A 25,146-nucleotide genomic window follows, 5' to 3' on the forward strand; every position below is an offset into this window, starting at 1 on the left:
TGACTTCATCATTGGTTTTTACTGATTATTATTTTACTGATTATCATTATGTTAAATGAAGTAAGACAATCAGTGAAAAGACAAATACCTGATCAATGGAGTCTAGAAAGAGTGGGCAAGGATGGGGAATGGAAAGAAGTTAGACAATGGATACTAACACAGAGAAGAGGAATTAGCTCTGGTTTTCTACAGCTCAGTAGGGTAGATTTTGGTTACAATAATTTGGGATATATTTCAAAATCACTAGAAAAGTATAAAGATCCCAACGTAAAATGTTTAAGGTGTACAGAGACAGAAATGCTTATTACCCTAATTTTATCATTACACAGTATATATACGTGGATAAACTTCTCATACCTGAACATTTTCATATTTATGTATTTCATGGACACATAGTATATATTATAGTATTATATAATATAGCATATATTATATAATATGTATATATGTATTATATATGTATATATCATATGTATATGTATATATTATATATAGGTGTATATGTATATAATAAAGCAAAATTAAATTATCAAAAGAAAAAGAGAAACTGAGCTACAACAAATGGGAAAGAAACAGGCTATACTATGTAGCCTTAAAAATGGAAATTATAGGGCTGGGAATGTGGCTTAGAGAATTAGAGCACTTGCCTAACATGCATGAGGCCCTGGGTTCAATACCTCAGTATCATATAAACAAAAAAAATTTTCTAATTTAATGGCAATTATGAATACCCTGTATCAACAGAGAAAATGTCAGAAGACAACAGAGTATATATTTAACAAACAATAGCAATACTAAAAATATGCATATACTATCAAAGAGATGACAGAATAGCAAAAATGATAGGTTAATAGGATTATGAGTGATCTTTTACTCTTGAAATTATTTTTACTTGTACTTGTTTAAAACCTTCCTAATTAAAATGAAATTAAATAAAAATGTAGGTATAAATCTTTGTTATCTTAAATGAGGTATCAGTTTCTTGGATAAGATATCCAAACACAAGCAATAAAAAATTGATAAATTGGGTATTATTAAAATTAGAAACTTGTGCTTTTAAAAGATACCATTAAGAAAGTAAAAAGCTAACTCACATATTAAAAAATTGAAAATCATGTATCTAATAAGACTTCTACGCAGAAGGATAAAACAGCCCAGTTTGAAAATGAGCAAAAGAAAATGCATAATTTCTCAAAAGATATACAAATAAGCAATATGCACATAAAAAGATGCTCAATGTTGTTATCCAGAGGAGAAACACAAATCAAAAGCATAATATGTTTTTGCATCAGTATATACCCATTAGGATGACTATTTAAAAAAGAAAGGTTAACAAGTATTGTGAAAAAGCTGAGAAAGTGGAAACTTCATATACTAAATGGTACAGTTACTCTGGAAAAGTCTGACAGTTCCTCAAAACGTTAAATATAAGGATACTATGTGATCCAGCAATTATACTAGGTGTATACTGAAGAGAAATAAAAACATCTGCCCACACAAAAGCTTTACAGGAATGTTAACAGTCATATTATTCATAACAGCCAAAACTGAAAACCAATTAATGCCTTATATTAGGTAATTTCCTATGCTACCATACTGCATCCTGTTAAGACAAATACATAGAAAGAATGCCTTAAGAAATATTAGTACTTTCTCTTTTCTAAAACAAAAACATTTTATGTTTTTTGACTGAAAGGTTACACTATTAATCACTTTGCTATTTCAGATAGAACAAGTTATCTGATTTTGCAGTCTTGGTTCATTAAATAAAGAAATCTAATTAGTGATTTATGAAATATATATATATGTGAATGTGTATATGTATACACCTATATATAAAGTATTTGGATATCCAAATGATGTCAAATATTCTTAATAACATTTGACCTTTTACATATGTGCATATAGTTTTGAAGAACTTTATTTTTTACTAAATGAGAGTGGTAGTAGGCTGGTAGAATTTGGTTATCCATACAGAGCTAGGACTCTAAAACAGTCTACACACTTAGTAGACGGTTATATCAGAAACAATAGTCCCTCTCCTCTATATTTAAGTTGAAGATTGAAAGAAAAGATGTTTTGTTTTGTTTTGTTTTTACCTAGGAATAAGTGGGAAGAACAACTACCAAAATTTTCTCTCACATTGGCTCTCATATAGATTTTTGGCAAATTCACTTTTCCTGTGTACTCAGAAAAAAACTGAGAAATTAATTTAACATAGTCTCATGCCAATAGTGTTGTTAGGTACTTTTGAGGAGTGGGGCAAGGGTGGGTGCTAGGGCATCAAATTCAGGGTCTTGCCCATGCTAAACAAGTACTCTATATCCTCAGCTCAATCAGTTTATTGAACAGAAAAAAACTGAGAGGACAAAACCGTACCAAGACCTTTAGAAACTCTAATACAGCAAAAAGAAATGAGTTCACAGCCAAAGATAATATAGCATGAAAAAATTAATGTACTAAGAGACCAGGAAGGAAAAAAAGTCTGACATTTATGGTAATTCTCATATTTATGGTAAATAAAATTTTTACCATAAATGTACAAATTGTGGGATGCAGAAATACAATATTCAGTGAAAAGAAACTGAAAACAAGAGAAGACAATAAAAGATGAAAAACCAGTTTTGGAAAAGAACAAAAACAACCTTCTAGAAAAATTAGAGAAGGGGCTGGGAAGGTGGCACAGTGGTAGAGCGCTTGCCTTGCATGTATGAGGCCCTGGGTTCGATTCCTCAGCACCACATAAGCAAAAAGAAAAAAGCCGGAAGTGGCGCTGTGGCTCAAGTGGTAGAGCGCTAGCCTTGAGCTGAAGAGCTGAGGGACAGCGCCCAGGCCCAGAGTTCAGGTCCCACGACTGGACCCCCCCCAAAAAAAAGAAAGAAAAAGAAAAGAAAAATTAGAGAAATTAAAACAACCAGATTTAGTGTTGACTCCTAAACAGTAAGAGTGGAAGCATGTACACAGTAGAACACTTTAAATATGCCAAGGAAATAACTGCCAATATAAATTCCCCTTCAGAACAAAAGTATTATTCCAAAACAAAAATAAAAACATTTCTAGACAAACACAACTCAGTATTTCTGATTTTAAAATTTCACTTACAAGATATTCCAGCGGAAATGTCAATGACTTGGAAAAGAGCAAAAACGTAGCAACATATAGGTTAAATTATATAGCCAAGGCATAAAACTGATAAAAAAATGTTTTATAGAGTTTAAAAAGAATTAAAATACCTTACAAAAGCATCTACATGATTAAAGTTGAAAGCATTTCAAAGTCCTTCTAAGTATCAGGAATAAGGTAGAAATATGAATTTTAGGCTTTTGTAACTTAAAACATGTAGAAGTTTCTAGGATATCTACTAAAATAACAGACATAATATTCAAATTAGTATAAACAGATACAGTGTTTTATTCCTACAATCCCTGCTACTCATGAGGCTGAGAATGGAAAGACTGCTGTGCCTTAAGGACAGCAGTGTGGAACAGTTCACAAGACTCCTTTCTCAACCCATACCTGTCCATCTTAGTTTCCTGGGAGGCTAAGATTGGGAGGATCAAGTTAAAGCCTGTGAAATCCATGAGATTTCATCTTAATGGGAGAATCTGGGCATGGTGGTACATTTTGATCATCCAAGCTATGAAAGGAAGCTAAAAATAGGTGAGCTGTGGTCCAGGTGTATGCCTGGGCAAGAAGGGAGACCCTAGGCAAGAAGTGTGGGGAAAATAAAAAACTAGCATAAAAAAGGGCTGGAAGCATGGCTCAGCAGTAAAAGTATCTAGGTATACACTCCAGTACTGCTGAACTATAAAAAGGAGAAGATATGTAGGAGAAAAGTATAAAAGGATTAATTTACAATTAAGCTATTGGACTTACTTTGGTTATACAAAATAATTGGATCTAAACAAAATTGTCCATAACTCAAGGAACAAACCTTCTGAGAAGACTCAAAATTACCAAAGTGTCTCTTAACAACTGCAATCCAGAAAAAAGTTCAAGTATTAATACGGTCACAAAAGTATCCAATAGGCATCAAAGTAATGTGTACAATATTTGATATCTAAATCGAAACTGTAAAGCAGACAATGAAGCAGAAACACAAGACTGATTCATGATGAGGAAAATCAATCAAAACAGAACCAGAAATAACAGATATTAGAATTTAAAACAAAGTAACAATTATTTAAAATGTATTTCATGGTCAGAAGGTTACATAAATTGGAAGATACAAAAAGACCTAAATTAAACTTTTGATATAAAATATACTGAATGAGATTAATGACTAATTTAACAATTTAAAAGAATACTAAACTTGGAAGACAGCAAGGAAAACTACACAAATGAAATATATAGAGAAAATTCTTCAATAACATATATTTAAGGAAAAAAAATCACAAAGTTCTAAGATACAAGGAGTGTGAACAAACAAACTGTTAAATGTATGGGCAAATACATTAAGAGAAAAATGTAATAATGTCTTGTTGGGTAGTGAAAAGATGAAAAAGATAAGTTATTATTATTTTAGGTATGAGACCAGGACTTGAACTTGGGACCTGCCATTTTTCCCTCACTGGTGAGTGCTCTACCAACTGAGCCATGCCAACAACTCCAGTTATTAATCAATAATAATAAAAAATACAGATGAAATAAAAATTCAGAACAGAAATACAGAATTTCCATGTCAGATGAAATAGATGTAAAATAATGAAATCTTTGTTTTCTACAGATTGGTATCAATAATGCAAGACTGGAAAAAAGTCAAGAAATAGTAAATTAAGAATTTATAAGAGCTGAAATTAATGAGATAGAGACTAAGAAAACTATAAATAGAATTAGTAAAACAAAAAGCTGGTTTTTTGAAAAATATCAATAAAATTTACAGACCACTGACAAGATTAATTAAAAAAAGGAGAGAGGAGACCCAAATCAGTAAGATCAGAGATGCCACAGGAAAAATAACAATCATCCAAGACATCCAAACAATAATAAAGAAATATTTCTTCTATACTACAAACAAAGGAAAACCTAGTAGAAATGGATGGATTTCTAGAGAAATACAAATTGTCCAAACTGACCCAAGAAGAAATAAGTCAATTAAATATGCCAATAACCTACAATGAGACAGAGGAAGCAATCACAAGTCTTCCAACAAGGAAAAGCTAAGGACCAGATGGATTCACTACAGAATTCTATAAGACCTTTAAAGAGGAACTAATACCTGTACTCTTCAAGCTCTTCAGAGAAACAGAAACAGAGGGAGTAATCCCAAACTCATTCTAGGAAGCCAATATCACACTCATCCCCAAACCAGGCAAAGACCCCCTCCAAAAAAGAACTACAGACCAATCTCTTTCATGAACACAGATGCAAAGCTCCTCAATAAAATTCTAGCCAACAGAATCCAGAAACATATAAAAAAATATCATACATTATGACCAAGTAGGGTTCATCCCTGAGATGCAGGGATGGTTTAATATGTAAGTCAATAAATATAATCCATTACATCAACAGATCCAAGGTTGAGAACCACATGATTATCTCCATTGATTTGGAAAAGGCTTTTGATAAAATACAGCACCCATTCATGTTAAAAGCTCTGGAAAAAATAGGAATAAAAGGAACATTCCTTAAAACAATAAAAGCCCTATAAGACAGACCAACAGCCAATATTATACTTAATGGGGAAAAACTACAACCAATTCCCCTAAAAACAGGAACAAGGGAATGATGCCCACTCTCTCCACTCCTCTTCAATATAGTTCTGGAATCCTTAGCCAGAGCAATAAGGTAAGAAAATAAGAAAATAAGGTAAGAAAAAGACATTAAAGGGATCCACATAGGGGAAGAAGAAGTTAAACTATCTCTTTTTGTAGATGACATGATTTTATACCTTAACCATCCCAAAAGCTCCATCCCCCAAACTCTTAGAGCTAATAAACCATTTTGGCAAAGTAGCAGGATATAAAATTAACCCACAAAAATCAGTCACCTTTCTGTGTACCAACAATGTATAAGCAGAAAGGGAAATCAAGGAAACAACCCCATTTACAATCACCTAAAAAAAAAATCTAGGAATTAACCTAACCAAAGATGTAAACGGTCTATTTCATGAAAACTATAAAAGCCTTAAAAAAGGAATCATAGAGGATACCAGGAAATGGAAAGACCTTCTATGTTCCTAGATAGGCAGAATTAATATAGTGAAAATGGCCATACTGCCAAAATTGATAAACACATTCAATGCAATTCCCATTAAAATCCCAATGATGTACTTTACTGAAATAGAGAATGCAGTCTAAAAATTCATATGGAACAACAAAAGACCCACAATAGCCAAAGCAATTCTAGGCAAAAGAAAGAATGCAGGAGGGATCACAATATCGGATTTCAAACTCTACTATAGAGCCATAATAACAAAGACAGCTTGGTACTGGCACAAAAAGAGACCCAAAGACCAATGAAACAGATTAGAGGACCCAGAAATAAAGCCACATACATAGTCAGTTGATATTTGACAAAGGAGCCAAAGACATACAGTGGAAGAATCATAACCTCTTTTCAACTACTACTGCTGCTGGGAAAACTGGGTGGCCACATGCAGAAAACCTGTCACCATGCACTAACATCAATTCAAAATGGATTAAAGACCTTAACATCAAACCTAATACTCTGAAACTACTGCAGGACAGAATAGGAGAGACACTTGAACTTATAGGCACAGGCAGGAACTTCCTGAACAGAGTCCCAGGATCACAACAAGTTGGAGAGAGACTTGACAAATGGGACTACCTTAAAATAAAAAGCTTCTGCACAGTGAAATCTATTGCAACTAAGCTAGAAAGACAACCAACTAATTGGGAAAAAATATTTACCAGCAATATATTAGACAAGGGTCTAATATCCATTATATACAGGGATCTCAAGAAACTAACCCCTCACAAAACAAACCAATCATGAAAAGGGCAAGGGAGCTAATGAGAGACTTCTCAGAAGAAGCGATAAAAATGGCAAAGAAACACATGAGGAAATGTTCATCATCCCTGGCTTTAAAGGAAATGCAAATAAAAACAGCCCTGAAAAACCACCTTACCCCAGTCAGAATGGCCCATATCCTAAATGCAGCCAACAACAAATGCTGAAGGGGATGTGGAGAAGGAGGAACCATACTGCATTGTTGGTGGGAATGTATACTAATAACAACCAGTTTGGAAAGCAGTCTGGAGGTACCTCAGAAAGCTAAATATAGACATCCCCTATGACCTAGCCATACCACTCCTAGGCACCTACCCTGAACAACAGGAACCAGTATACAAAGACATATATGTACCTCCATACTTATTGCAGCACTGTTTACAATAGCCAAGATTTGGAAACAACCCAGATGCCACTACTGATGAGTGGATCCAAAAACCATGGTACCTATATACAATGGAATATTATGCAGCTGTTAGATAGGACAAAATAATGGCATTTACAAGGAAATGGATGGAACTAGAAGAAATCATGTTGAGTGAGGTAAGCCAAGAGCAAAGAGACAAATGGCACATGGTCTCCCTGATATGTGGATGCTAAAGCCAAAATCCAAGAAGATATGACAAAGTAAACAAGACTCGAGAAACAAAGGACAGCCAGTCATTTTGTCGTATCCTTGCTAAATACTCCACGTTCTTGACCATATATATGGTAGATATATGCGCACAATGGAGGGAAGCCAGGATACGTGGGAAACGGAACAACCTACAACAAAGGGACCCATCAGCTGCACTGGACATAGAAGAAAAAGAACTAAGCAACATGAAGACAGCAATGGGAAGGGAGGAAGGAGAGGGAAAGAAGGAACAGTATACACTAAGCAAAAGGAAAGAAATGTAAACATCACCCGATGCGGAAGAAATAATTTGTATTGTCAAAGCTCATAGAATTCACAAACTATATAGACCATGATAATGACAATTTGCCTTGTGAAGGTTAAAATGTGTTTGTGGCTTTAAATATCACTATTCCACAATATTGTGAAATATGTGGAATTTATGTAATCACCTAATCTCAATTTTTTTTTTTTAAAGTGAGAGAAGGGATGGGTTAGGAGCGATGGGTGACAGTGTTGTCAGACACCTTGTATTCACATGCTGTTTTGTAGAATGGGAACTTCTTTGTACAACTACTTAAATAATAAAAAAAAAGTTAAAAAAAGAATTTATTTAGAAATGTGGAGATTATTACAGGAAATAGTCAAAAGTTAAAGTAGATGAGTCTCAACTACAGGACTGAAGTTCACCTGGAATGATATTGTTTTCTTTTACTAAAGACCTTAACAATATGATTTTTAAGTCAGCTGAAAGCTAAAGTCATTTCCTTTAGTAAACTAACTAAAATAAAAGATTAAAGGCTCAAATTAATTACAGATGAAAAGAAAAATCCAGAGGTTTATAGGAGAGATCCAGAAAATCTTCTGGGAGTAACTTTTCAACTGAAAATCATTTGTCATTAACTTTTCATAAAAAGTTATATACTAGGGCTGGAAAGGTTGCTCAGTGGTTAGAGCGCTTGCCTTGCATGCCTGAGGCCCTGGGTTCGATTCCTCAGCACCATATAAGCAAAAAGAAAAAAGCCAGAAGTGGCGTTGTGGCTCAAGTGGTAGAACACTAGCCTTCAGCTGAAGAGGCTGAGGGACATCGCTCAGACCCAGAGGTCAGGCCCCACGACCGGACCCCCCCCCAAAAAAAGTTATATACTAATGAATTTAAAAGTCCAGAAGAAATAGACAAATTTCTAGATACATATGGCTCATAAAATTTGATCCAAAAGAATATTTCATGAAACCTAAATAGATCAATAACAAGCAATGGCAATGAAGCCACTAAACAAACACAAAACAAAAATCAAACAAAACTGGTAAAAGACTGGGGAAAAATGGATTCACTGCTAAATTCTACTATTCTTTTAAAATATAAAAGGAAGCATTGCTTCCAGACTCATTCTATGAAGCCAGTATTATGGCAAAAACCAGATAAGGACACATCAAAAGAAAATTTGCATTAAAAAGTAAACAAAGAAGCCAGTTGCTAGTGGCTCACTCCTGTAATCCTAGTTACTCAGGAGGCTGAGATCTAAGAATTGCAGTTCAAAGCCAGCCCAGGCAGAAAAGTCACCTTAAGACTCTTATCTCCAATTAACCACTCAAAAACCAGGAAGTAAAGCTGTGGCTCAAAGTGGTAGCCTTGAGTAAAAGAGCTCAGGGACAGTGCCCAGCACTGAGTTCAAGCCCCACAACCCTGACAAAATAAAACAAAACTAATCAATGCAATACCTCTATCCAAATACTAATTACATTCTTCACAGAACTAGAAAAAAATCTAAAATGAATGTGGAAGCACAAGACTGAATAATGAAAGCAATTCTGAGGAAAAAAGAGCAATACTGGGGGTTATCATGTTATCTGACTTCAAAATACATAATAGCCATAGTAACAAAAGCAGCATGATCTTGGTCTCATAATAGACATGTAGACCAACAGACAGAAGATCCTTAAAAAAGCATACAGCCATATTATAACATTATTACATCAATAGCCATATTATTCTTGACAAAGATTCCAAAAACATATGCTAGCAACAAGACAGTCTCTTCAAAGAATAATGCTTTGTAAACTGGATATCCATAGCTTAAGACTGAAACTAGATTCCTCTCTCATCATATACAAAAATCAGTTCAAAATGGATCAAAGACTTTAACTTAAGACTGAAAACTAATTATAATAAAAAGATGTAACTCCAATAGCTCAGGCAACAGGAAATAAAACCAATAATTGGAAAAAATTAAATTAAGATTTTTCTGCACAGCATTGGAAACATTTAAAAAAGTAAGGAGAGGGCTGGGAATGTGTCTTAGTGGTGGAGTGCTTGTCTAGCATGCATGAAGTCTTGGGTTCAATTCTTCATTACAACATAAGCAGAAAAAGCTGTTAGTGGCACTGTGGCTCAAATGATAGAGTACTGGCCCTAAGGAAAAGAAAGCTCAGGGACAGTGCCTAGTCTCTGAGTTCAAGACCCAGGACTGACCCAAAAAAAAAAAATAGTGAAGAGATGTCCTATCCAAGTAGAGGAAAGACTTTTCTAAGTATTCATTTGAGAGATGATAAATTCCAAGAGCATATACAAAACAAGCCCGGGCACTAGTGAGTGGCTCATACCTGTAATCCTACCTACTCAGGAAGCTGAAATCTGAGGATTGAGGTTTGATGCCAGCCCAGGCAGAAAAGTCCCTGAGATATTCTTATCTCCAATTAACCATTCAACTTACCACCAAAAGAATAATAATCTAACCAACAACAGGCAAATGATTTGAACAGCAGATTTAAACAGAAGAAATACAAGTGATGTACAAATATATGAAAAAAAAAAGCCCAGACTATTGCTACCAGGGAAATGCCAATCAAAATTACATTGAGATTCAATCTAATCCCAATCAGAATGGCTATTTTATACAAACAAATAAAAAATGTTGAGGAAGATGCAAAGAAAAAGAACCCTTACGTGCTATGGGTGGGAATGTAAACTAGTAGTTATTATGGAAAATATGGAGACTCCTTACAAAATTAAAAATAGTACACCACAATGTAAGATATGCATGAATATTCATGTATGTGTATATGTATATACTCACTGGTATCAATCCTGGGGCTTGAAGTCATGGCCTGGGTGCTGTCCCTGAGCTTCTTTTGCTCAAGGCTAGTGCTCTACCACTTGAGCCACACTTCTACTTTAAGTTTTTCCGGTGCTTAATTTGAGATAAGAATCTCACAGGCTTTCCTACCCAGACTAGCTTCAAACCATGATTCAGATCTTGGCCTTCCAAGTAGCTAGGATCGAGCCACAGGGACCCAGCTACTCATGTATATTTTGACACTATAGTCATAACAGCCAGGCTATGAAATCGGCCTATGTACTGCTAGTAGATAAATGAATAGTGTGTATAGTGTATATATAAAATGGAAATTTATTCAGCCATAAAAAAGAGGTTTAGTGGTTCATGTCTATAATCCCAGAAATGGAGAGGGGGCAGCAGAAGGATTGAGAGGCCAGCCCGGGCTACACAGTGAGTTGGAGGTAATCTGGGCTGCATACGGAAAAGAAAACAAAACAAGGAATAAAACTGAATCATCTACATGAAAATGAATAGAATTAGGTGAAACTCATTATGTTAACCAAAGTAACTTGACACAGAAAGACAATTATTGTACGTTTTTTTCTCATATATAGAAGGGAAAAAAAGTAGAAGACATAAATGATGAGCTATTATGGAAAGGGTAAAAGGGACAGAGGGAGAAGGATAAGTAAAGAGACAAAACAGAGTAATAGGAAGGGTGGAATCAATTAAAGCACTCTCTCTCTCTCTCTCTCTCTATATATATATATATGAAAATATGACAAGTGTGATTAAATTGCACAAATTAATCATACAGTCAATATAAATTGATATTAATAATTTGAAAAATCACAAAAGGGTAGGGTTGAGAGGGAAAAACAGAGTAAGGGAAGGAATGATATTGTCCAAAAAGAAATGTACTTACTACCTGATTTATGTAACTGTAACTCCTCTGTGTATAACTTTTAAAATAACAATTTTAAAAATTAAAATTAAAAAATAGTTTCCAACTCCTTCAAATTAGTGAATAACAGGAGGCTGCTATCTATTTGGGTTCATTTTCCAGTATAGTTGGGGAAGGACTTAGAAGTTCAAAGAGTTTCAAGGAGTTTCAGAGATGGCTTCTTGGGTCTAGTTCCTCAATCTGCCACTCCTACCTACATAGTTCCCACTAAACTTGTAGTTGCCTCCTTTTGCCAAATCCCAGAAAACTCAGTCTGTTGTTGCAGACTGCAAGGGATGGTAATCCTTTCCTGAGACATAAGCTGCCATGTTGTGCTTCCTATCCAACAGGTAAGGTGCTCTCCTCCATAATCTCCCAGATGTGTTGCGGCTAGTGGCAATACCCAGTCCAATTTGAGGGTTCTATCCTCTGGGTAGAAGTTTGTATTTAGGTCTCTCTGCTTTGTTACCGTCGGTGCATCAGCCATGCTGTATTGGTCCTTTGGTGGAATCTACATGTCTGGTGCTCTGCACCAAACCTTCCATGCCAACATTTTGTGGATCCGCACTGTCCATAGTTACCTGTGGCTTGGAAGATGAAGTCAAGATTACTTTACCACCAATAAATTAGGTGTGAGAATATATCTGTTTTATTAGGGATGTCTATGAAGAAGAATGTTCGGTGATATCACTCTCATCTTGCTGCTGTGGCTCTACATTTTTCCCCCCAAAATTTGACAGATGCAGTGATTAATTCCAGTTATAATTCTAGCTACTTCTGGAGGCAGAGATCAAGAAGATCACAGTTTAAGGACAGTCAGGGCAGAAAGTTCTTGAGACTTGATCTCAATAATACAAAGCTGGGTGTGGTAGCACACACCTATTATCCCACCTATTCAGGAAATGTAAAGAGGAGAATCATGGCATAGACTGGCTTGGGCATAAATACAAGATTCTAACTCAGAAATGACCAAACCTGACTAGCAAACACAAGTGCCTCAGCTCAACCAAGTACTGCCCCCCTCCAAATTTGCTGCATTGTGGGTACAAAGTATATAATTTTAATTTATCTTTTATGTAAAAAAATATACTGTAATTTAAAAAGAAAAAGTTGTCTGGGCTCAGTGGCTCAGAATTGTAATCCCACCTACTCAGGAAGGAAAATTAGGGAGGATCACAGTGTGTGGACAGCTCTGGGGAAATGTTAGCCAGACACCCCCATTTCTATTAATAAGCAGGGTATGGCAGTGTGCACCTGTAATACCAGCTATGTGAGAGCCCACAGGTAGAAGGATAGTAGAGTGAAATAAGATAGAGCAAAAACACAAGACCCTACTTGAAAAATAACTAAAGCAAAAAAGGGCTGAGCATGTGGCTCAAGTGATAGAGCACACACTTAAAAAGCACAAGACCCAAGCTCAAACCCCAGAATCAACAAAAACAACAAAAAAAGAAACTCTATACCCCAGAAGATAGCTTAATTCATATGACCCATTAAGCAATCATAACTGCTAAGACCTTTCTCTCATGGCATATTCACCTGTTTATACAATGTTAATGTGCACACGTGCGCAAACACACACACACACACACACACACACACACACACACAACATAAGATTGAACAAAGAAGATTTTGACATTTTTCTAGTTTCCTACTAGCCTTTCCTACTTGGATTCTTTTTTGGAAGGACAGTAAAGGGTCTGAACTCAGGACCTCATACTTGCTAGCTAAGTGTGACCCATGTATGCCTTTAGCCCTTTCTCTGTACTGGTTATTTTTAAGGTAAAGTCTCACTTTTTGCTTGGGCCTGCATCTAGATCAAGATCATCCTACTTCATGTTTCCTGAATAGCTGGGATGATAGGCTTATCAACACATTCAAATTCTCCATTGAGATGGAGTTTCATCAACTTTTTTTGAATGGGTTGGCCAATCTTAGCATCCCATGTAACCAGAATGATAGGTATATACCACCAACCCAGTTATTCATTGAGAAGGGGTCGTGTGACTTTTTACCTGGTTAGCCTCAAACTGAAATCCTCCTAATCTTCACCTTTTGAACAGCTGGGATTATAGGCATGAGCCGCTGTACCTGGCTTCTACTTGTATTTTTCAAATCATAATGCAGAATCGGTTCACTGCTCTTATCCTACCTAGGACTCACATTTTCAACCCTTTCAGTGTCTTTGAGGTTTTCACCATTTTACAAGTCAAAAAATGGAATACAGATTAGTAGAACAAGCTTTAAAGCCAGACTGCTCAGGTTCTAATCAATTTTACCATTTAAATACTACTTGACTTTAGATAAAATACTTAATTTCTCTGTGACTTAGGATAAATGTTGACTACATTTAAGGCATTGAGAGCTAATGTTAATCATTGAATAATTTTCCATAAATGTTAACCATTTTCAAGATTTTTTGGGGGGGTCCGGTCGTGGGGTCTGAACTCTGGGCCTGGGCACTGTCCCTCAGCTCTTTAGCCCAAGGCTAGCGCTCTACCACTTGAGCCACAGCGCCACTTCCGGCTTTTTTCATTTTGCTTATGTGGTGCTGAGGAATCGAACCCAGGGCCTCAGGCATGCAAGGCAAGCGCTCTACCACTGAGCCATCTTCCCAGCCCAATGTTAACCATTTTAAAAATGTTCTTCTTGTTAATTATTATTGTTACTGTCTTGTTACTATTCATAGTCTTTGCAACACACATTTGTCTCTTCCTTTGCTCTGTTTCAAGGAAGGTACTATATCCTAATAACTGCTCCTAGAACAATATAATTTCTATCTATTTTTAGTGACTTACAGTGAAAGTCTAGATTACTATAGTCATCTTCCTATTAGCTTTCCAGTTTTTCAGTTCTCCCTAATCCAATGTATTATACAATACTGCCAGGTTAATTTTTATCCCTCTCTATAAGCTCCCACTTCTTAAAGCAGAAAAACTTTATGGAGCTGAGCATAAATTAATCAATTAATTTGGGCTCCCAAATTAATCACTGCATGACAGTATGACAATAGGAAAACCCAAAGCTGAGTTTTAACCCTATAAATCAAAGGAAATTATTATAAGAGCAGCAAAATATCATAAATTGCTTTTTACTAACATCAGAATATTCCTACTATACCAACTGTCACTCCCAACATACTCTGAGATATAGTTTCAAATAAAAATCACCAATCAAGTATAGAACTCTGAATTTTTTTTATCTCTCTGAGCCCTAACTTCCTTTTGTTGTAACTAAATGTTATAGAACTGTCATCACTTCATGCTACCAAATTCGAGAAGGACCACTAATTAAGTTCTTACCTGTTGAGTTAAGAACAATCATTTTCTCAGGAAATTATTATCAATGGAGAAACTAGCAAAAATGAATTTATATGTAATTCTTGAACTACAAAATCTCTGTAGTGTGTCCTAATTTTAAAGCTCTGCTATTCTATTCTAAAACTGGAAGTCTATGTAAAATTCCTCAAATTTAAAATTGTCTTGAGAGTATTTCTAGAACCTAGGAACTATCCTGGAAACTTTTATAAAAATTATTTTTATAACTCCAACATAATTTGTTTTGCTAGGTACAGATGGCTCATACCTATAATCTTAAGGAAGCTGAGATATGAGAATTGCAGTTTGAAGCTAGTTTTGGCAGATAAATCCAAAAGATTCTTATCTCCAATTAACCAGCAAAAAGCTGAAAGGTGTCGCTCAGGTGGTAGACTACCAGCTGTGAGCAAAAACGCTGAACAAGAGCATGTGGCATTGAGTTCAAGCTCCAATACTGGCAAAAAAAAAAAATTGCTTTAGTTAGATGCAGTGGCTCACACCTGTAATCCTAGCTACTCAGGAGGCTGAGATTTTAGTATTGCAGTTCAAAGCCAGCCCAAGCAGGAAAGTCTGTGAGACTCTTATCTCTACTTAAGCACCAGAAAACTGGAAGTGGTGCTATGGCTCAAAGTGGTAGAGTGTTAGCCTTAAACAAAAGAAGCTCAGGGCTGGGAAGGTGGCTCAGTGGTAGAGCGCTTGCCTTGCATGCCTGAGGCCCTGGGTTCGATTCCTCAGCACCACATAAGCAAAAAGAAAAAAGCCAGAAGTGGTGCTGTGGCTCAAGTGGTAGAGCGCTAGCCTTGAGCTGAAGACCTGAGGGACAGTGCCCAGGCCCAGAGTTCAGGCCCCACGACCAGACCCCCCCCCAAAAAAAAGAAGTTCAGGGACAGAGCCCAAGTCCTGAGTTCAAGCCCCATGACTGACAAAAAAATAAAATAAAATTTTTGTTTTAAAATTTAACTGTATTCTTAAACAAATGTCATTGTGATATTTTATTATCAACTCATTTTCACTGCATTTTGGAATACTACTAAAATAGGCCCAAAAATTGATTTGGGCACATAAAAGTTATATAGCCATTCTTTGAAAAGCTAATTCCTGAAAATCTGAACATCACAAAACTTAATTTTTTTTGGCATTACCTTTTTTCTTCTTTTGCTCTCAGCTGTTCTTCCTGTCTCAAAACTTGAACCATTATAGACTCAAAAACTCCACTGGTCAAGCCTGCCAAACTTCGAGGTGTTGACCGACGCCTTGTTGAAGTACATGCAGTTCCCTTCTCATCCTCCAATCCATAATAGCCTCTAGATGTAACTGCTATCGTTGTCTTTTCTCTCAAGTGCCTTGAAGAAGAATAAGTCAATTCACAAGGTCAAATCTTCTGTATAAGCAATAAATCCCCTTCACCAGCATTTTAAGAATTCCCTTTGTTAATTGTATAAAAAGTTAAACCTTATTTAGACATGATACCATTTTATCCTCCCCATACAATTTCTAAGCTTTTTATGCAATAGGAAGGATAGATCAGTCTGACAGTCTTTCTTCTACATTAAAAAAATTGAAACATTAAGATTAAGGATCAAAGCACTAATTATTTAGTGGATAAGTTTGTTTTTGTAATAGTTTAGTCTACATCTACAATTGGTATGAGAAAATGTGTCATAGCACAGAAACAATTTGGGAAAGAAAATCTGATACACAAAGCACTTTAGGAAAGTCATAAACAAATGCGGTATTTCAATATGTAACTTCAGGTTGCAATCCAAAAAATAAATCTGAATAAACAGTAAAAAGAATCTAAGACTATATTTCCTCTGCAATTTCACAACTGATTTATGTTTTTATTGCTATTCTGGATAGTAATCTAATGCTTAAATAAAAACTAGAATCATGGCAGCATACCTAATTATCCATGAATCTGAAATCATTAAATGTATTTATACTTCATGATAGGTCTCTCTGCTTCTACTGCCATCTCCCTATTCAACAACCTATGAAATATTTCTAAAAAGCTATTCAGTTTCTGTTATTACCTTGTTTTCTTCCTCTAAAAGATTACAATCTAAAGAACTTAGGACATACAAGACCTGGTGTGATTTAACCTCTACCAGACTCTTAATCTTCACCTTCACTCTTTATGTTCCTTTTTATTGTCACAATAATGTAATTTGCTTCCCAGGCTACTTGCACTTCCTTTCTCTCCTATAGAATGCTCTTCTTCCCAGACAATTACATAGCTAGGTCAATTATTTAATTCAGGTCTCAAGTGCTTGAGGGTACCAAAACTGAGGGTATTTCTCTGACCATGATGCTTAAAAGTATCCTCTATTATACTGCTCTTATACCACTTTTTTTTGTTTTGTTTTCATGTTGCTGATCATTACATTGCATTGTACAAGTATCTATTTGGTAACTATTCATCTTTCCACCAGAATGAAAGCTCAAGAAAGACAGGGACTTTGTTTCCTTATGGACTGTATTTTCAGTTCCCTAAACTACAGAGTATGCGTGCACACACACAAAAAGTACTTAGAAGGGTACAAGGCAAGCTGCTTCACTTTTTTTTCTTTTCTGGTATCAGGACTTAAACTTGGGAGCTTGCTAGCTAGGCTAGTTTGCGCAAGCTGGTATTCTTCCATTAGAGCCATACCTCCAGCCCAGCTTTGAGAGAGAGAGAGAGAGAAAGAGAGAGAGTGCGTGTGTGTGTGTGTGTGTGTGTGCGCGCGCGTGTGTGTCTATCCTGGACTCAAACTAAGGGCGGGGCTACTATCTCTGAACTTTTTTGTTTAATGCTAGTGCTCTACCACGTGAGGCACAGCTCCATTTTCAGCTTTTTGGTGGTTAACCAGAAAGTACAATCTCATGGCTTCAAACCTCAGTCATTAGATTTCAGCCTCCTCAGTAGCAAGAATTATCAATATAAGCCACTGGTACCTGGCAAGCCAGCTTTTTTTTTTTTCCTGGTTAGAGATAGTCTCATAAATTTTTCTACTAGGGCTAGCTTTGAACTTCAATCCTCCCAGGCCTATGCCTCCTGAAAAGCTAGTAGGCTCACAAGTGTAAGCCATCAGTGCCCTGCCTACTTTCTATTTTAAATTTACATACATAACTAAAGTTTAAAAATTCCAATAATCTATTTTGTCCATAGTAAAAGATTCTTGAATAATATTTCTACCTTATTTTCATTCATCAAAGAAAATATAATAAGATTAAAAAGTAAATCTTAAGGCTGGGTACTGGTGGCTCACTCACGCCTATAATCCTAACTATTCAGGTGGCTGATATCTGAGTCACAGTTCAAAGCCAGCACAAGCAGGAAAGTCCGTCTCTTATCACTCTTAACCACCAGAAAACCAGAAGTGGCATTGTGGCTCAAGTGGTAGAGTGCTCATCTTGTACTGAAGAGTTCAGGGACAGTGCCCAGACCCAGAGTTCAAACCCCATGACCAACAACAAAAAATCTTAGCTGGCCATCGGTGGCCCATGGCTGTAATCCTACTCGGGAGGCTGAGATATGAGGATCAAGGCTGGAACACAGGTTGGGCAGGAAAAGTAGGTGAAACTCTTATCTCCAATTTAGCACCACAAAAACCAGAAATGGAGCTGTGGCTCTAGTGGTAGAGTGCTAACCTTGAGCAAAAAAGCTCAGGGACAGTATCCAAATCCTAAGTTGACACCCAGAACCAGAACAATAACAAAAAAGTAAATCTCACTTCAACTCCACATAAATTGTTGAATACTCAAATGATCATAAAGACTAAAATAACTATTTCCATGTAGAACTCAAGTTTTATTTTTTGCCTATGATGAGAAAGTTATTTCATGAAATTGATCTGACAATAGTCTTAAAATAATATTGGCAAGCATACACAGAGGTTAAGCAAAGGTTCAACAATTATGGTTGACTCATTGGTTTTATCTTTTCTACTTTTTTTTTAAAGAAAACATGAAAAGTGTCTGTATTAATATATTACTAATTTCAGAATTCAAATGTCCAATTTTACTTAAAAATATTAAACCAAGTATTAACAATAAATTTAGCTACTATTAATCTTTATAATATGTGAATTGACACTGGTCCTCTATTAAATTATCTTAAGTGTATTTGTTATATGGTATATTCTATGAATGATCTTAGTGTATTCTAATTTTGGTTTGAGTCTCCTTTGTTAGCTAGAAAAACTCATCCTGTTTGTTTTTAGACTCCATGTACTTGGAAAATCTTTTTACATCCTTTCACTCTGAGCCTACATTTATCTTTGTCAGTGAGGTACACTTCTTATAGTCAATAAATAGTTGGGTCTGCCAGTGTATCTTTTTTTTTTTTTTTTTTTTGTTTTTTTTTTGCGTCCAGTCTTAGCGCCTGATCGCTGGGCCTGGGCGCTGTCCCTCAGCTCTTCAGCTCAAGGCTAACACTCTACCACTTGAGCCACAGCGCCACTTCCAGCTTTTTTTTTCTACTTATGTGGTGCTGAGGAGTCGAACCCAGGACCTCATGCATGCAAGGCAAGCGCTCTACCACTGAGCCACCTTCCCAGCCCCTTGCCAGTCTATCTTTTGATTGGAGATATGAAGTCATAAACATTTAGTTATTGAAAATTATATAGTATTACTGCCATTTTATCCCTTTTGCACTGTTTTACTCTTCCTCACTATTTGCTTATCTCTTGTCTAGTGAGATTTATTTTCTTCCATATTTTCCTGGCTGACTTTTCCTTTTCTATGTGTGTGTAGGACACCCCCATTTGCAGCACTAATTTAGAGGGGCTATAAATTGCTTCTGTTGTTTATTATAAATTTGTATTCCTCCAAGTATAAGGGCAGCTTTGCTGCATATAGTTATCTAGGTTGGCAGTTATTTTGTTTCAGGACTTGAAGTACACCAATCTATATCCTCCTTGCTCTTAAAGGTAAGAAATGTGCTGTTATTCTGATGGGTTTGCCTTTATAAGTGGTCTCGACACTGCTTTTTCAATTCTCATATTCTTTCTCTAGTATGTAGGAGTTCTGTTGCCTGTCTGAAGTCCAAAAACTCTCCTACCGATGACAATTTCTTTCAAGATCTGGAAAATTCTCTGCTACTATTTTATAGAGTATCTTTTTGATACATTTAACTTGTATGATTTCTTGTATGTCCATAATTTGTAGGCTTGATCTTTTAATGGTATCCTAGAGGGTCTTTTATGTTATTTATACTTTAGTTTTTTTATCTTAATCTGCATATTTTGACAAATCTTTGTCTTCAATTTGATCCAGTGTACTGGAGAGACTTTTTAGTAACTTTTTAAATTTTTTTTGGGTCCAGTAATGGGCCTGAACTTTGAGCCTGGGCGCTGTCCCTCAGCTCTTCAGCTCAAGGCTAGCGCTCTACCACTTGAGCCACAGCGCCACTTCTAGCTTTTTTTCTGCTTATGTGGTGCTGAGGAATCGAACCCAGGGCCTCATGCATACAAGGCAAGCGCTCTACCACTGAGCCACCTTCCCAGCCCTTTAGTAACTTATTTTATCTCACTTATTCAGCTTTTCATTTTCAGAATTCTAATTTTGAGTTTTGAGTTTTCTTTGAATTAAGTTTTCTTCAGGCTTTTACTGGTGCCCCTTTTCATTTCACTAATCATTCTTATAATCCTTTTTAATTCTTTAAGATTTCATCAACTTCACTATTACTGTTTGTTACTGTGGGGCTGGTGAGTTTGGGAGGGGTCATGTTGCTTTGTTCATATTTCTTCTTTTTTAATGCACTGGGATTTGCTCATGTGATTGAGGCCAAATCACTGGTTGTTAGTTTTAATCACCTGTTGTCTTTCAGTTCTGTGTTCACACAGGAAAGTATAGTGGCCAGACTGATGTCCTATTTCTCCCCACTGGACTGGGGTTCTAGCTCAGTAGCCAAGCATTAGCCCATCTGCTCAGGGTATAGGACTGGAATGCCAGTATTGCATAGATTAAGGAAAATTAGCCAATACCTCTTATAAAAGGGTCAGTTGTCCACTTCTGAGGTAGTTTTACTGGAGAAGTTTCCCTTCTTTGTGTACTAAGAGCCCATGATGGCTGCGTGCAAGTCCTTACTTATTACCACAATATCCTGAGTTTGTGTCACTATGGGCAACAAGCATCTAACCTAGGGGTGATTTCCAAATGGGTCAGAGTAGGGGAAACAGAGAATCCTGAATTCTGTATTGACTGGGGGAGAAATGAAGGAATTAGGTATTCTGTCTGTAGGTGTCATACTTATAGATTCCATCTAAAAGTTTTTATCTTTGTGGAGGAAGAAGCTGTGGAGGTCTCCTGATTCAGAAGGTCCTGACTTGGAGCCCTCAGACCTACCTCACAGCAAACACAGCTCAGGGTTCAGTTCCAATAAATGGGTCTCAGTGCTTTCAGACCCACTCTGCAGTTCATATACCTGTGAGGAGGAAGGGCTGTGGAAATAATGTGAGTACATAGGCCTGGGCTCATAGTCGTTAGATCCCTTGACAGGAAACATGCTGAGATAAAGTTCCTGAAAGTAGGCCTCAAGTATTTTTAGATACTGTCCAAAGGTTCATCTCCATGTACATGGGATTAGAAATCATGTGATTCAGAGATCTGAACTCCAGACACTCAGACCCAAGTGGCAGCAAACATATAGTGCATGTAATTCCCAGAGGTGGGACATAATGCTTCAGACCCTGCCCAGAAGTTAACCTTGTTGTGGGTGGTAGGAAGACTATGGAACTCAGGTGATTCCAGAGGCTTGGGTTCTGGGCCTAGCAATAAACATGTGATGGGATACAGTTCCCAGAATAAGGCCTTAGTGCTTTCAAATCCAGACCAGCAGTTCACTTCCCATAGGGTGGGGGATAGAAGGCTATAGAAATCACATGAATCAGCTGGGCACCAGTGGCTCATGCCTGTAATCCTAGTTACTCAGGAGGCTGAGATATGAGGATTGCGGTTCAAAGCCAGCCTGGGCAGGAAAGGCTGTGAGACTCTGATCTCCAACAGACCACTCAGCAAACTGGAAGTGGCACTGTGGCTCAAGTTGTAGAGTGCTAGCCTTGAGCTGAAGAGCTCAGGGACAGCGCCCAGGCCCAGAGTTCAAGCCCCACGACCGACCAAAAAAATAAAACAAAGAAATCACATGAATCAGAAGGCCTGGGCTCTGGGCCCTCAGACTCACCTGACAGCAAACACATGCAGGGATTCAGTTCCTGGAGGTGGGACTTAAGTGTTTTCAGGCCCTGCCAAGCATTTACCTCCCTGGGAGAGAAGGGAGGCTGTGAACATCACATGACTTGGAAAGTCTGAGCTCAGGGCCAACAATATACTGACCAGAATCAGGTTCTGAAAGTTAATTACTATGTCAGCCAATGGCTTAGTGCTTTGCTGCCCTGGCAGAAAGTTGAAAAGAAAAATAGGAACATGGGGGAAGAGATTTAGGTTAGAAAATACTTAATTGTTAACATTTTGAGATAATAGTTACACAGACAACTAGAAAAGTTCTATGGACAGAAATATGATTTTTTTTTCTAAAAAAGGAGAGCTTAAAATATTGGTTAGGGACTCATAGTGAGAAATAAAGCCATAAAAATAAATGATTATCTCTAGAAAAGCAAATATAGGAATATAAAATCTCAGGGCATAATTTTAGGATTATCTATAGCTATTAGGAAAAAAACCAGCAAAAGATGGTAAGAGTCAAAAGATGAGTTATAGAGTAAGTTAAGAACAGCCAATAGACACTGAAAGAGAAAAGATTTAAGTACTCAATGATCTAAATGGTTTAATTTTCCAGATAAAATTAAGTAAGATCCAAGTAAGGGCAAGGCTAAGCAAGAAAAAAATGTTTCTTTTTTTTAATTTAAGGAAGATACTAGGGTAAAGAGATAATTTTTATTTATATGGAAATAGTATTTGCCTTACCAAACTTGATAAGTTTAAAAAGCATTTTTAGTGAGTTAATACTGCTTAGCTAAACTACATATTCTTCACTACAAAAACCAAATTCTCAGTGCAGGCAGACAGAAGGTTCTTAAGTTACTCTAATTCTCAAATGTGTTTGTATTGCCTTCAAGATGCTAGTATGATGAGGTTACAAAGAAGGACGATAACTTGTCTTCCTGTTCCTGGTCAGCTTTTCTATATCTCTACGATCTTCTTTAAAGTAGCAGATTGTAAATCCAGGACACTTCTAGATTATGACAACAGCGCAATATCCTATAAAATTAAGGGCAGGGTTTGGGTTGGGTGGGCAGGAGGGGAATGATGAAGAAGGTGACATCAATCAGGATGAATTATATTTATAAATTGATTTGTACAACTACTTAAAGATAATAAAACATTTTTAAAGACCAAGTAAAAGTCTAATAGGGGGGCTGGGAAGGTAGCTCAGTGGTAGAGTGCTTGCCTTGCAGGCATGAGGCCCTGGATTCAATTCTTTAGCACCACATAAGCAGAAAAGGCCAGAAGTGGCACTGTGGCTCAAGTGGTAGAGCACTAGCCTTGAGCTGAAGAGCTCAGGGACGGCGCCTAGGCCCAGAGTTCAGGCCCTACAAGCAACAACAACAACAAAAAAGTCTAATAGGTAGTAAGCAGAACAGAAAACTGTATATATGGTTAATCTAGATTTTGTATTTGATATTTTCTGTGATTAATATATATGTATACAGACAGAATAAATGAGACTAATAAGTAATCACCTCTGAATGATGGAATGAATGATTTTTTAAATCTTAATCTTATAATTTTATAAATTTCACAAATCTTTTTTTTGAGGTACTAGAATTTGAACTCAACGCTTTGTACTTTCTAGGCTAATGCTCTACCATTTCAGCCATGCCTCCAGCCCCTTTTGGTTCTTATTACCTTTAAAAAAGGGTATCCCTGTTTCCCAGGTGGATTGACTTGAATCACAATCCACCTATTTACACCACTTAATGTAGCAAGGATGATAAGTACATACCATCATACCTAGGCTTTTCTCTTGAAATAGGGTCTCAATTCTTCAAATCTCTGCCTCCCAAGTAAGTGGAACCTGGATAATAACTGGCATCTAGATTACTTTTATAAACTCTTTAAAGAACATATAGAATACTTAGCAGAGTGTATACCATATTAAAATAAATGAATACTATATTAACTATTAGTAAAAGAGTTTAAATTGCTAGTAAAAACATTAAAATTTTAATTAGCCAATAATTTATAAATCTTTACCATAAAATCTTGGAATAAGTCTTGAAAATAGTAACTTTTGACTGAAATTTCGCTATCACCTAAATTGCTTCTCTTGGAATTAGTAAGTATAGGAAATTATTAAATGTATTAATGATTGTAACATAATCAAAGATTAGATAAATTAGAGTTCAGTCCTCATGTTTGTTCAGTGTTCTGTAGAATAGTATCAAATGTAATTGTCTTTGTATAATTAGTAATGTGTATTAAGACTATTAATTATTCAATTATCTCTTGCATATATGGATTTGTACTAAAAAGACTAAAATGTCAAATTAGGCATAATAAGTTACAATCAATGTTTGAAACTTACTAATTGTCATGATTCTTTTTTTTCCATTTTGTGGAACTAGGGTATGAATTCAGGGCCTTGGTTGCCTTGACAGGAGCCTGACCACTTGAGCCTCACCTCCAGCACTTTCATGTGCTAGATATTTTTGAGATAAGAGTTCTATCCCTGGCAGGCATGCATCTGTACCTTGACCCACCTATTTTAACTTTCCTGTTGTAGTTGCAGCTAGGATGACAGACCCACATAGCTGACATCCAGCTATTGGTTAAAAAGGGGTTTCTCAATTTTTTTCTGGAGTTTCTGGCCTCATATTGTGAGTCTTCCATCTCATCCTCCTAAGCAACTAAGATTACAGGTCTGATTCATTGGTTTGTGACTCATAATTTTTTGTTGTTTTGGCAGACCAAAAAAAAAAGCTGTTGAAAAATAATTTCAGCTGGGTAGTGGTAGCTCATAACTGTAGTCCTGTTTAGTCAGGATAATGATATCTAAGGATCAGTGTTCAAAGCCAGCCCAGGTAGAAAAATCCATGAGACTCTTATCACCAATTAAACACAAAGAAGTTCAAAGTGGAAATGTAGTTCAAGTGGTAGAATGTGAAATTTAAGCTGAAAAGCTAAAATAAGGGTGTGAGGCCATCAATTCAAACTCCAAAGACCCCAGCCAAAAGGAAAATAATTGGTACATGTAACAACTTAAATCTGTAAAATTCTGCATTTGACATATTTTTC

General features: G+C 36.4%; 1 protein-coding gene across 1 annotated transcript in view; it reads right to left on the reverse strand.

Moving 5' to 3' along the window:
• The window catches only part of Kiaa2026 (KIAA2026 ortholog), a 100,062-nt gene that overhangs the window by 63,893 nt on the left and 11,023 nt on the right, over positions 1 to 25,146 (reverse strand). The window contains exon 2 of the mRNA XM_013026444.1: positions 16,053 to 16,253. Within this exon, the coding sequence (XP_012881898.1) occupies positions 16,053 to 16,253 (201 nt within the window). The remainder of the gene's footprint in view (positions 1 to 16,052; positions 16,254 to 25,146) is intronic.

The sequence above is a fragment of the Dipodomys ordii genome, unplaced genomic scaffold (assembly GCF_000151885.1).
Source record: "Dipodomys ordii isolate 6190 unplaced genomic scaffold, Dord_2.0 Scaffold93, whole genome shotgun sequence".
Taxonomy (NCBI): domain Eukaryota; kingdom Metazoa; phylum Chordata; class Mammalia; order Rodentia; family Heteromyidae; genus Dipodomys; species Dipodomys ordii.